The following is a 14302-nucleotide window of genomic DNA, read 5'->3' as shown; positions in this document are numbered from 1 at the left end:
AGTGCTGGGAAGTAAAGCATGGGCACCAGGGGACTCAAACCTTTCCCTTTAGAGATGGTGAGTTAGAGCCTGTTTACCTATCATACGAGCTGATCTCAAGTGAACACCTCGAAGTATGTGTGTTCACACCTGGTCTTACATATCTCAGTCATCCCCTCTATATACAAATAAACACTGTTCTATGTCACACAATCAACTGTCGGCAGAACAGCAAACAGGACATCCGCCGGTCTGCAGACGTGCCTGTAAAATCATGACTACATTCATCATTTATTCAGTCATGAATACACCACAGATCTCTATGTCTGACTCACATTTATTGCAGAATGAATGGCAAACATTTCAAAAGGTTCAGTTATGTAACAGAAAAGATTTGAGTGAAGTATGGTTATCCACATGACTTCTCACAAACTGAAGCAGAGATACCACCTGTGAAAACATGAGGTATTTTCTGTCTAATGATGCTCAAAAGCATCCATCTACTGGTGTCAGTGTATTATCAAGTACTTAGTTTTTATACAGACTGCAGTGTATACAATAATAATACTACTAACGTTAGACACTGAATGTCACAGTGGACATGTTGTTTGGCACATCTGAACACAGTTCCAAACATATGAAATCTTGCAACAACAAACTGACTTTGGTAGCATCTGAATGAAGATTTGTGGAACCATGAAGTCACAAAATAAGATTAAAAGATTCTCAGTCACCCAGGTCAACCAGAAAAAAAGAAGAGGTATTTACAATGTAGGAAGTGGAGGCTGAAGGATGAGAAGACAAGAAAACAAATTGTGAAATGTGTGGAGTGAACAAAAAGAGAGTGACAGATAGTAGCTTATAAAAATAGCTTCAAGAAAAAAAGAGATAACAGCTTTAGAGAGAGAAATCACTGGTGGAAGTGGCAGCCTGTGAAATAAGATTAAAGGCACTGTGGCTGTAGGTGAGAAGACTGCTGCAAAGACAGGAAGTAGCAAGAAAATAATGAACGTAGGTGAAAAATAGCAAAGCCAAATCTAAGATCGATCCAAGAAATATTGGAAAATAATTAAATGAATGCAAATACAAATATGTGTATGATTGAAATAAAGCGATAACACAATGATGAAAAACAGATGACTGACAGAGGCTTTCCATTTGAGAGCAAAACAGCTTATCTAAACCCTGTTCTAGTTGTGCTGATCCGATTAAGATGCTGCATTCAAAATCAGTCGGGAGGGGAGCTCTTGACTAATTTTGGAAATGCCAACTTCTTCTAAAGTATCAAACAATCATGTTTTCTCTGTTGCAGCACATCATCCTACAGCTTTACACAGGGTGGAAACATTGTAATTAACTGATTATTCTAAGACACCCGACTGTCGTGGCAAGACAAACTACAGCATTAACTGCTTACATTAACTGAAAGGGTCTATTCCTCATGGTGAGTCCCGTGACATTTAAATGAGTGGATGAATTTACGATAAAAATCCTGGCCACTGCTGGTGTTGATTATACAACAAACTCACGAGTAACGGACAGGAGGGTTTTTAATGCTTCATCCAGCATCCAGGTTAAATTTCCTCTGAGTTTTGTCTGGCTTTGAACTGTGTAAACAAAATGTTTCATATGTCTGCTTGTCCACGCGTGACACGTTGTTGTTAATGGAGATGAGCATAAACCAACTTCACAAAAATATAAGATTCCTTTCACAGCAAGTCGATCCCTCCGGATGCTTTCTAACACAGCTAAAGTACAACGTTTCTCTCCATTTCTACTAATATATGTCATCCCTGTTATCAAATATATGTTTGTTCAACATATTGTTAACATCTTTAGGTAGTTGTTAACACTAACAGTGTTATTTCATTTGTCTCATTTGTTTTAAAAAATAAAATAAAATAAATGTATGTTAAGTTTGCCTGCCTAGAGCCAGATAAAGTGTGGGACTACTTTACTTTTCAATAAAGCTTCACTTTTGCACTTTGCTTGTCAAAGCCAGTCTTCTAAACTTCTCAATTAGAATATACTAACTGAATAGTAAAATTCTAACTATAAAATGAAGAAAAAAGTGAGAGGAGAGTAGTCTGAATTGGGTTCTGGAGCTGTGCTCCACCTCATACATCGGACTCATTTGCCAGCCGCGAGTGATTCCAAACCAGCGTACACTGCATCCACCAGTGGAGTTGAGAAACTGCTCCATCTGGCTTCTCCTGCGAATACTGCACGCATTGGCCCGAATTTGCTGTTCACTCGCTCACCCATATCAGGTGATACCCTGCAAGGGTAACTATTGGCTCTTGTCTCAGACCTTCCCCGAGGTGAATGGTAGAGTGACAAGCACTCAGTATGTAACCTCTACAATGAGCTTCCTCTCACACCAGGAAGTGAACATGATCAAGCCTATATATGACTGACGAACAACAACAGAGACCTTATCATGGTTGTCATGATCAAATACTCCAAAATACCAACAAGGACAAGACTAAGAAGCTGTTGCTGTCATAGAAGTAATTACTCAATACAATAATAAAAATACTCAAAATAGAATAATGGATTCGCAATTGAATGGATTCGCAATTCCATGAAGAGCAATGCATGATGGGAAAGAGCGTGTCAAATCATGAGTCGCTGCTTGTTAGACTTAAAGGAAAAACATACATTATAAAAGCTGCATTTTTGGAGAGAGGGGGGGGGTGCTCGCTCCCTTTGATAGTTAAAACATTTAAGAGAATTCATTTTTAAAATCTCCTAAAAGAGCTATTGACATTGTTTGCTTACAATAGGCTGAAATTAGAATGTCCCATGATCCCTCGCGGTTGTGAATGTTTAATCTCACACGTGTCAGGTAATAAACAATACAAAATATCTTTTTTATAGCAAATAGCCACCAGAATTTTAGAAAATTGTTGTGTTATAGTGAATTAAATATGTATGTCACCATTATCGTAAATACTTATTTTGTGTTCGTCCATATATAATGCATGGGTCTAGTTTGACATCCGGGCATTCAGAAGGCTTGCACTCTGGGCTACATGCGGAGAACTCAGTTTCTCATTACTTGCCCAGGGGAAAGTCCCCGGACCCGTGGCAGAAAGTGCTCTGGTTGAATCCAGTGTCGGCTAACGCTCTACCGCTATTAGCTGAGATGTTCACCTGAACTGAGCTTGGTTGTCGTTAGTCGGCTTTGTCAGCATTCACAGTAATGCAAGCGTGCGATTTCAAACGCTTCAACAGAACGGGGCTCATTCTCCGAATGCACTATTTTCGAAAACATCCCTTTTATTCATTAAATACAGTCCATATTCTTATTTTCCGTCTGCAGTTATTAGTTATGTGAAAGGCCCTTTAGTGACTTCGTCACAAGCGTTGCAAGCAACATTGCTGCAGAGACGTATAAAGGGAGGGAGGCATGTTTAATGCGCTTCTTTGCTTATTTCCTCGCAATGCTGCTGATCACGTGAGAGTGTAGCGTCGATAACTTAAATAGAGAGCAGAGCTAAATTATTCATTTTAGAGAGGAGTGGACATTGTTTCACCATGAAGAGCCTCTCTTAAAGTTTAAGCGGGTTTAGGTCTCCATCTTGTGGAAAAAGATATGACGCGCAACCCGTCTATCGCAAAAAAAACGAGTGCTCAACAAGAAGTGAGTAATTTCAGTCAAATTAGTGTGTACTCAGACACGACATATAAAACTGAAATGATTAACAAATTAAATTAAAACGTGCCTTTACTCATCACATTACCCTGCATTGAACCATTTTTTTTGTAAAATATGTTGCAGCTTGAATTGCTCTTTTTCTGTATTAATCATATTGACCAATACATTTGTTATGATGCATTTTTGATGGCAATTCTGTGTGGGTTTGACAACTTGTAACCATTTCTTTATAAAGCTAGCCAATTCAGTGAAATTCAAGTTGTAGATAAATAAAAGGGGATACAGATACCTAATGTGCATTGTCATTATTATTCTACACTGAAAACGGCCGTGGGTCTCCATTTTCTATGGTCTCACCTTTCTGTGAGAACAATGAGACTTTCTGTACCATCTTGACACCACTAGAGGGAGCACCATCCCTGCAGCATCCATCCTAACACAACCTGACGTGAGAACACACGCTGACACACACGGACAGACTGTATACCACAGGATTAGGCTGCACACAAAAAGATTATAGTGTCACATGGTGGACCCTCCAAATGGTGGCTTCTAGTAGTTTACTTCATAATCTGAGCTATCCCACAATTCACTTGGATTGGGCGTAGGCGCACGCAGCGGCAGCATCACAAAGGTTCAGCTCCTCCCTGCTGTATGCTGGAGGGAGGGAGAGACAGAGAGGATCAGGGTCAGATGAATTCCAGCCTGAGTGACGGTGGCAGTGTGTGCGAATGAAAATACGAGTGTGTGTGCATGTGTGAGAGAAAGGACAAATCAGAGAGGGTCAGAGAGAAGAGAGCTGTGTGTTCATGTGTGTATGAGGGAAGGAGGCAGTGAGTAAGGCAGGCAGGAGTGGACGTAAGGAGAGGAAAGAGAAGGGGCGCACGAGTTAAAAGACAAGACAAGAGAACCCAGACTAAGAGGGGAGATGGCTGAGCCGGAGCTGAAATCGAGAAGCAGTCGGGAGAGTGTTGCCAAGGCACCAAGCCAGGAGGAGATGGGGGGTATGTACAATACATGCTCACACTCCTGTGAGTACCACATGGCGCAGAGCTGCATTAATCTGCCACACGCTCTGATGCAACATTGCCTGATGCAAGAGTAGAACTGCAGAGTTCATATAGCTGTTGTGATGCATTGTGCTGTTTGGGTAACAGGTGACAAAGATGGCAGGTGTTTCTGTCAGACATTAAACAAAACAAAACAAATTAGGGAATTGAGACATAGCCTTATCAAACACATTGTGTTTATACCTACAGGAAGAAGAGAAATGATCCTTTAGGTATATCCAATAAGCCACCTTTCTTATATTTTCTCAGCTTTGATTCAGAATGAAAAGCTTATTTTTGATTTAGCAAATAGTGTCTGGATTGTTCTTATGTGTGTTATGTATCGATGTTGTCTTTTGTCAAATCGAGGCATACCTTAAACATCTCAGCAAGAAATTGCCTGTCTCGTGTCTCGATTATTTGCAACACTTTTTTTGATCTTCTGCTCTGCTGTCGTCTCCTCACTAGCAACTAACCAAGATGGCCTCATTGAAGAGCAGCTGGCATCGCCATCAGCCCTCATGGAATCTGCTCCGGCTGCCACAGGCTCCACGACCAGCCTGCCTGGCAAGGGGGAAAAGATTCAGCTCAAACGGAGCATTACTCTCTTCAACGGTGTGGGGATGATCATAGGCACCATCATTGGCTCGGGCATCTTTGTCACTCCAACGGGTGTAGTTAAAGAGACCGGCTCAGCCGGCCTTTCCTTGATCGTCTGGTCTGCGTGTGGAGTGGTGTCTACCATGGGGGCCTTATGCTATGCCGAGTTGGGCACAACCATTGTTAAGTCTGGGGGAGACTACACTTACATCCTGGAAGTGTATGGGGAACTTGCAGCTTTTCTAAAGCTGTGGGTGGAGATGCTAATCATTCGGCCATCGTCTCAGTATGTGGTCTCGCTGGTGTTTGCCACCTACCTTCTGAAACCTCTGTACCCGAGCTGCGCTGTGCCAGATAGTGCTGCCAAGCTCATTGCCTGTCTGTGTCTTAGTGAGTAAATGTTCTTGCTGTGGTTACTTTACAGAGTGGTTTCAGAAATTCTCTACATCCCTTCAAATGCACTTGTTTGGTGCAACTGATTGGAGGAAAATATTCCCAAATTCCCAATTTTCCTCTGTTTTGTATCTTCCCACCTCTAGCTTCTTTGACATTTGTAAACTGTATCAGTGTGAGGGCGGCAACCAAAGTCCAGGACCTGTTCACAGCCTCCAAGCTGCTAGCTCTGATCATCATCATCCTCTTTGGTTTCATCCAGATTTTTACAGGTGAGTGTCACTTACTCACAAAAAAGTGAAAGTTTGTTTTTGCTTGACTCGTGAGCATCATTTCCTTAAATAATACTAACATCACCTCAGCTGCATGGTTACTAGCTCGGTCCAGTCTGTTTCATAATCTGATATTAAAATTCTACACCTTGAGAAAATGTCATACCTTCAATACACATTAATGAAGTTTAGATGGAAGCTTCTAAAGCAATTAAACATTTAACATTCTGTCCAATCGTCTGTTTTAGTATTAAATTAAACCTGGAACTCTTTTTGTTTGGTGATGATGCATCCACCTTAATCAGGACAAACCAAGAATAAAATGTAAATCCCCAATGGCATTGAATAAAGGCTTCTTTTATGATCAGTAAAAGTCCTTATACCATGCCTTTAAACTCTCTCAACAAAAAATACGGTCACCAACCTCTGTTGCAAGAAGGTTTCTTTGAATGCAGCTTTGCTAAGTATCTTAAGTCAGTGGGACTCCTTTGTTTTCATTAATGTTAGTTGTGATAATGACAGTAATTAAAGCGTACAGTTTAAAGAAAAACACTATTCCATTCCCTAGGTTTTATCTCATTATGTAGTGATATAAGTCATCCCCTCCTTGTCTCTCATATTTATATGTACAGTAAGAAGAGTTTATTTCTTTTGTCTCTAATGATCAAGAAATTGTTGACCGTCGCTAATGAGCCTAACGAAGCAGACTGCTGTCCTTTCAGTTTTCAGTGCTGTCCTCTTTGTTAGCACAGTTGCTGAGTCTGAACACAAGGCTTGTCTGTCTGCGGCTGTGCGATTGAGTCTGGATGTGCAGCCATGTGCATGTGCATCTATGTGAACGTACTTTGAGTCTTTGACACTGCTGCGCATAATCACTTTCATGTCTCATCTGTTCAGTGTTTTATATGACAAAACATGTTAGACAGGATTTGGTAAAGGAACATTTATGCCGTGAAGGTTTCATCTGAGTGCGCTGAACATGTGTGGTGTCTCTGCTGATTTGCGTACGTTCTGTCACCCACATTTTGAATGAAACAAAATTAAACGGAGGAATCAGGGCCACTCCTGCCATTCAAAAAAAAAAGAAAAGAAAAACACAGAGTGAGAAGGCAGTGTGGCACTCAAACGCTCCATGCTACATCTGCTCCTCTCCCTCCTCTTGCAAGGCCACACCCACCACCATTGTGCTCCTCACTATGTTACCATGGTAACTAGGTGGCGAAGCATGCCGGCTGTTGTCACACTGTCTTTGGGAGTGTGTGCAAGAGAGAAGGACACAGTGAGAAAATAATGTGTGTATAATAAGTTTCACTGAAAGGAGAGTCATTACCATCTGAAAGCAACAGGTAGAGGAGAGTCACGCGCAGACTTTTGGAAAGTCTCTCTTCCTGATGAGGCACTGAATTTATTAGCTGCTGTGGTGAAATGAGTGGATTGAAGTTTACTTATCAAATATATATTTCTTTTCATATCCAAATGCAAGCTGGGTTAGAGTTGATTATGTTTCTGCACATGAAAAGACATGCTGTAGTTGCTAGGTGCTGATCTAAAATGTCAGGCATGTCAAAGGTCAGGCAGCAGCAGACTGCCATCGGAACATGACATGAAAAGTTTCTGCAGCTCTGAAAGAGAATCTGTTAAATGTCCAATGTTACAACTCTGGCATGAACTGAAGCTGCTTCTGAAATGAATGTTCATCTTTCAGCTCTGTTCATACAGCTCTTTTCGTCTGTGAATGTGCAGGTGATGTGCCGTATCTGACACCAGAAAAGGCTTTTGAAGGCAGCAAATTTGGAGTCGACAACATTGTCTTGGCGCTGTACAGTGGTCTCTTTGCTTTTGGTGGCTGGTGAGAAATTTGTTGGCTATTTTGATTTCATTACGGTGCAGACATAGAAACGATTTCCTCATAGCTGAAATCCGACAAGTTTGCTTTTGCAGTATAGTGAACAGTAAATTCAAATTCTAAAAGTGTTGAACCACTTTTTTTTCTTCTAGGAATTACCTGAACTATGTAACGGAGGAGATGATCAATCCAGAGAGGTGACGTAAATGTGATGAAGGTTGATTTCACAGAATTTCCTGTAAATATATGTCAATGGTGTGACTCATCTAAGACTAAGCTTGTCTGCCATCAGTGGACTGCATGGAGATAAAGCATAAAAAGTGACACAAGCACAAGGTTTGACTGCATTAGATTGCTTGAGATAATTTAATTTTGAAATTGTTATGGCCATTTCTTACTTGATACTTTGAATCTAACATTTTGACATTTAAGATTCTGAATGATGAAATCTAGCATGACTGGTCACACCAACCAGATTTTACGTTGTGCGATCATGTTTTCTTTTGGACTGCATGAAATTGAGCACAAATTCAAGCCCTGATCTCAAAAATACAGCTCAATACTACATGGAAATGATGGTGTCACAATGTTCTTTCTTTAAATGATTTTTGGTCTTGTCCCTACAGGAACCTACCATTGGCCATTATCATATCCATGCCTATAGTCACGGTGGTGTATGTTCTGACCAACCTGGCCTACTTTACCACCATCTCTCCTCAAGTCATGATTGACTCAGAGGCTGTTGCTGTGGTGAGTGTTAATGACTTCAGTTTATAGCAATGTATTAAGCTTTATCTTGAACTTGGAGATTGGGTTGTTTTCAGAGTTTTGGGGAGTATCATCTTGGTGTGATGTCCTGGTTGATTCCAGTCTTTGTTGGATTGTCCTGCTTTGGAGCCGTCAACGGATCTCTCTTCACTTCAGCACGGTGAGCAAAACAAAAAACTGACATGAATTTGTGCCTCAAGGGAGGTGGGGGGTTGTTCCAAGATCTGGCGCTGTTATTGGGTGGAAATGTTATGTAGGCCAAATGCTTCAGTGGAAAATAACCACATAAGAGCTGTTTCTCTTCTAGCCTGTTCTATGCTGGAGCTCGAGAGGGTCAGCTCCCTGCAGCTTTGGGACTGGTTCACACAGACCTGTTCACACCCGTGCCATCCCTCATCTTCACAGTAAGATTCCTGCCTCTTTAAACAGATGATTTGACAGTAACTTGTGTTAGAAAACGGCTCATTCATTCAGGTGTTCTCCAGTTTGAGCTGTTGAACATGATTATAAGCTTCATAAGTGCAAAGATTTGCATGAAAATCAGACAAACTGATATTTTATTCATTACAAAACATAGAAAATATATAAGCTATTGAAAGCAGAATATTCCATAAGAACACATTTGCTCATCTTGAATTTGATGGCAGCAACTCATTTATAAAAGGCTGGGAGGTGGTCAACAAAAAACTAGTAAAGTAAGTGCTACCAAAAAGAACATGTTGCAGCTAATTAGTTTAATTGGTAACAGGTCAGTAACATGATTTGGTATAAAAAGAGTCAGAGTCTCTCAAAAGCAAAGATGGGCAGAAGTTCACCAGAATACTCTTCTGCATTAAAAAATAGATGTGATTCTGTCATTGAAATCCGTGCATGGTTTCAGGAACACAACCAGAATTCATACTCTGTGAACATGGTGCCATCCACAAATGCAGGTTAAAGCTTAGTCGTGAAAAGAAGAAGCCATATGTGATTGTGAACCAGAAACACAACTGTCTTCTTGAGGCCAAAACTCATTTGAAATGGACAAATTGGAAATATGTTATTGAATGTCATGTTAAATTATATTTGAAATTATTTTCGGAGGCAAGAATGGGTCATTTCTCTCCCAAAGGTGCTATAACGGGGGTCTCCTCAGTTCCCAGATGTTTACAGACTGTTGTCAAAAGAAGATGGGATGGGATGCTACACAGTGATAAACATGGTCCTGTCCCAACTTTTTGAAAACATGTTGCTGCCATAAGTTAAAAATGAGCAAACAGTTTTCATGAAAAAAATTGAATGTCTCACTTCCAACATTTGATGTGGTTTCTATGTTCTATTGTGAATAAATTATTGGTTTATGAGACCTGCAAGTCATTACATTTTGTTTTTATTTACATTTTACACACAGTCATAAATCTAAATAACTCAACTTGGAATTGTGATTTTACTACATTTATGTCTAGACTAAATGCAGTGTTTTCTTCCCCTTTGCATTAGTGTTTCCTGTCTATGATGTATGCCATCTCCCAGGACATCTTCTCTGTCATCAATCTGTTCAGTTTTTTCACCTGGCTGTGTGTTGGTATGGCCATAGCTGGCTTGGTGTGGCTGCGGTTGACCAAGCCTGACCTCAGAAGGCCAATCAAGGTAAAGTCTAAAGGGTGACAACAGTAAATAGTAAGTGGTTGTTGCATTGCTGTTCTTTCTGTGTGAAGTCTATTGTAAAGGATGTGACCCTGGCTCTACCTGAATCTAGCCAGTTTCTTTGTCTGTCTACAAACATCAACATGTCTGCAAGTTACATAAAGCATCTATTTCTGTATTTTCTTAAATGATTTTTTTTTATGAAAGCACCATTGTATCACTGCTCTTGTTATTAGTTGAAAGTGGAACCATACTGTGCTTCTGTGATGGGAGGGAGTGGTGTCTGAATGAATGCACGAGTGTTTGTTTCTCTTTTATTGTGGGAGTATTACCTTGGTTGACTACAATCTTTCATCTTCCCTTCTTGCCTGGGTGTTCTCAGCCCATTTGTTTTATAAGATAAACTACTTACAAGGAATAAACAGAGATCTCTACTTCATATGTGAACATTTATGAGCAACAATCTAAATTTGAACAAGCTACTAAAATATAGTAAAAGTCTAGATAGCAGGAAGATAGCATCGTTACTTGACCTGTATTTTAAAGTGTGATAAATGAGTAAACAAACAAAAAAAAACATTAATTAGTGAATGTTTTTACTATGCAGCTGACAGACAGAATAAAACATACCACGATGAATACATACACTTTCAAGTTTTAGTTCATAAAAGCAGGTGCAATTTTACATAACATACTGTGGGATGACTGGAATTTTTCCACCAGAGATCAATAAAGTCTACAGAGGCATCCTGATTGATTTGTTCCATAGATTTTCTGTGAATGAGTAGAAAGTAAAGTTGCTGAAGGTGTAAATACTAAAGCAAAGAACAAGATGAGTTTAACGAATTTCTTTCCTCCGCTGGTTTCCATCAGTTATATTATGATCGACATTCCCATTTCTGTTTATTAATGTTGCATCATGTCACGATGCCACAATCTGATGCTGAAGCTTTTTTTTTGGAATAGCACATAGTTTCTCTCAAAAGTAGGTAAAAATATTTAATTCTTCTCTTCTGTAACTGGAATGAACACTTTGTCGTTTTTCTGCAGGTGTATCTTTTCATCCCTATAACTTTTGTGTTGGGCTGCGTTTTCATGATCGTCGTGTCTTTTTGGGCTGCTCCGTTTGAGTGCCTGGTAGGCAGCGGCATTATTCTCACAGGCATCCCTGCATATCTACTCGGCTACAAGTGGAAGAAACCACATATGGTCAAGAAGATGCTGGGTGAGTGAGATGCTGAGTTTGTTTATTTTCCAAAGCGTCTTTGTCTGTTTGTTCAGGCGAGGCAGGAGAAACATTCCTTACAGTTTGTTATGGAATTCATGTGAGGATATCTGCTCGAGTACACCTGTGGAAACTGATACATTTGATTTGTTTATATTGTTGGAGCAGAGGGCAAAGTTTTGATGAATTGTTGAATGGCAATATTTGATCTGTAGTGACCGAGTAAAAGAAAATAGTTAATAAGATGAGTTGTTTCTCCTCAGAAATCTTCACGATGTTCTGCCAGAAGATCTTCATGTCTGTTCCTGAGGATAAGGGGCAACGTGAGGAGGCTGAGTAATGCTGGACAAACTGGACCAGATGGAAAACTAAGTCATTCTTGGAGTGTTTACATCCATTCACCTGTGATTTTTCTTTTTTATTTCAATTTTAACCAGGTAACTGTGGAAGAATTTTGTATTTACAAGAGTGGCCAGACAAGCTTGGAAAAGCAAGGTTTCTTTGTTTTTCATGACCTCTTCAACTTGTTTAAAATGTCTACAGGTTGAATCTTAAATCAGGAATCAACATTTAGATATTTTCTGCCACTTTTTACCACGACATTCACTTGCCAGTCAGATCTCTTTTATTGTTGGAACATGCTTGAATGTTAATGGAGAGTCCTGCTTTTTATCTTAAGATTTGAATAACTGGCGCAGGCACGTGAGCTTTTATAGGTATACTGCAAATGCAGAATCAACACAATGTTATCTGCTGGCCTACAGGTTTATTGTTCACCTCAAGTGTACAAATGAGTAGTTTATAGAAAAAGGAAAAGGCGATTTTCACTGCCTTTTCTTTTAGTACAACTAACAACCAAACTACACAATATAGTTTACGGTAAGTTAGGACCTTGAAGTTGATCGTTTTACCTGTGAGGTATAGCTGAAGACTTTGCCACAATTACTAATATCTGAAGGAATGAGTAAAAATGTCAGTGTATGATTAAGGAAGCACAGCACTAGTGAATCACTGACTTCATTATACCCATACTAATGTTTTTTTCAATAACATTTCATTTCCAATTTTGTATTTTTTTGTATGCATTTCTTATCTTAAAGCACAGACTAAAGAGAGATAGAATAGCATTTATAATGTCTTCTTAGCTGAGTTGCTGTCAGGCAGATCTGTTTCTTGTATCATTTCATTCCATTGTAAAACCATGTTAGTTTATTGCACACATGATGAAATGTTGATGGAAACCAGCTCCTCTGTTCACGAGGCGTTATTACAAGAAACGGAAGACCTGTACAGATATCACTGTAGTGGTTGTAGTAGAGTTTGTATTGAAGTATTTGTTGTCTGTGCCAGCTGTGTCAGTGCTGATATTCAGTTCTTTTTTTTTACGTCACTCTAAGACCAAAATGAATGTTGCAAGTTTAGAAAACACTGGCACTGATGCCCCCGAGGAAAACAGGAAAAAACAAAAAACTTGTCCATTGGCCTGTGTTGTCAGGTTACTAGTTTTGCTGTAACTCTAAGTTTTACTGGACAAATCATCCAAGAAGGCACACACTGAAGCTGGGTCATGATATATGATGGCATAAAACAGTAAAATAAGTGCCATTCCTCCAATAGTACAGAGACTAAGCTATCAGAGTTCTTCACAATGGCAAATAGCTGAACAAAGGCAGGAACAATATACTCCATAATGTTTATTCTATTTATAGCAACATCCATTTTGTGATAGGACACAAAGTATGTGTCTTCTTTTTCAGAAAACACAAACAGTCCTCAACCGATACAATAATTTCTAATGGAAAAGGGAAGTTTAAAAAAAGACATTTATACTTACACAAAAAGCAAGTAGGAAGTACCTCTACAATCACCTCTATGAACAAGCAAGGGCATTGCCTTCCAAAGGGAATTAATTTTCAATTTTAGATAGTTGCAAGCACAACAATATACAGCATAGCTGTTGAAGAGTTGAATGTGGTCAATCTGATTGAAAAGAACAAAGTATGTGTCTAAAACAACAAATTGATATCAACTGAAGATGAAATGTGTTTGCAGGCCCTTGTCAAGTATTTTATGTTATGCACAACATGCTGTATTTGTGTATGTATAAAATATCTCTATATGTATAAATCAATAGTTCCTATAATGGTATTTGCTTGTTGAAATTATGGAGAAAATAGAAAACTCTTATTTTTAATCTTAAACTTGAGAGTACTTATTGTAACTATTGTATCTCAGTGGCCATGGCAGGTACATGTAACAATAAAAATATTTTCTTCAAAATCTGATTGTTTGTATTTTATAAGACAGGCAGCCAGCAGAAGAAGTGTTTCTATGAAGATAAAAACATCTGATTTATCACTGCTGTATGAAGACAGTGGCCAAATGTATTAAGATCACTTAACAAAAGACTAGCCGCAGCCTTACTGCAGATAACAGTAAGCAATCACAAAACACAAGAGAGCTTTGATCCAAATGAGGATATCAAGCACAATTTTCTCAAAATCCAGTCCAACAGCATTATCTTCTGAGGCATCAAGTGTTTGGGTAGTGATCTGTATGAAAGGCTCATTCTCTCTTGTTTGCCTCATCTTGTTTGTAGGCTGTGGTGCTCCTGAAACCTGGACTGTCAGGGGAGTTCATATCTGTCTGGAGAGGAAATGAGAGGCTCTGATGGAACTAGTATCAGACGTGCTGGACACAATATTGGTGACGAGAGATTGGACAAGTGATTAACTAATATTGCACATAGGGCATGTAGAGTATTTTGACACCTTCTTCACAAGGGAGGGTATATGCTGTTATTAATTTTAACATAATAATAAGGACATACTCATGTTAATATTATATTATGTTAATATTATTATTATTATTTTAAAACAAGCT

At 39.2% G+C, this 14302-nt stretch overlaps 1 protein-coding gene across 1 annotated transcript; it reads left to right on the top strand.

The window, feature by feature from the left end:
* The first annotated feature begins 3979 nt into the window (after nt 1–3979).
* Nucleotides 3980–13702, top strand: LOC140272331 (large neutral amino acids transporter small subunit 1-like). Its single transcript, XM_072367732.1, has 11 exons — nt 3980–4644; nt 5158–5679; nt 5829–5954; nt 7698–7803; nt 7953–7997; nt 8427–8550; nt 8625–8728; nt 8876–8972; nt 10048–10197; nt 11245–11419; nt 11683–13702. Exons 1-11 carry the CDS (start codon nt 4569–4571, stop codon nt 11757–11759), a joined length of 1602 nt encoding a protein of 533 aa, XP_072223833.1. The 5' UTR covers nt 3980–4568; the 3' UTR covers nt 11760–13702.
* The last annotated feature ends 600 nt before the right edge of the window (nt 13703–14302 follow it).

This window comes from Leuresthes tenuis, unplaced genomic scaffold, assembly GCF_036924035.1.
Source record: "Leuresthes tenuis unplaced genomic scaffold, fLeuTen1.0.hap1 SCAF_16, whole genome shotgun sequence".
Classification (NCBI taxonomy): Eukaryota; Metazoa; Chordata; class Actinopteri; order Atheriniformes; family Atherinopsidae; genus Leuresthes; species Leuresthes tenuis.
Note: the sequence above shows the minus strand (reverse complement) of the source record. Positions and strands in the feature narration are given on the sequence as shown.

Bases quoted from the DNA above. Each gene is read 5' to 3' on its own strand.
- LOC140272331 (XM_072367732.1), top strand. From the start codon at position 4,569: ATGGCTGAGCCGGAGCTGAAATCGAGAAGCAGTCGGGAGAGTGTTGCC. The intron at 7,804-7,952 runs GTGAGAAATTTG...TTTTTCTTCTAG, and splicing joins CTCTTTGCTTTTGGTGGCTG to GAATTACCTGAACTATGTAA. The intron at 10,198-11,244 runs GTAAAGTCTAAA...GTTTTTCTGCAG, and splicing joins ACCTCAGAAGGCCAATCAAG to GTGTATCTTTTCATCCCTAT.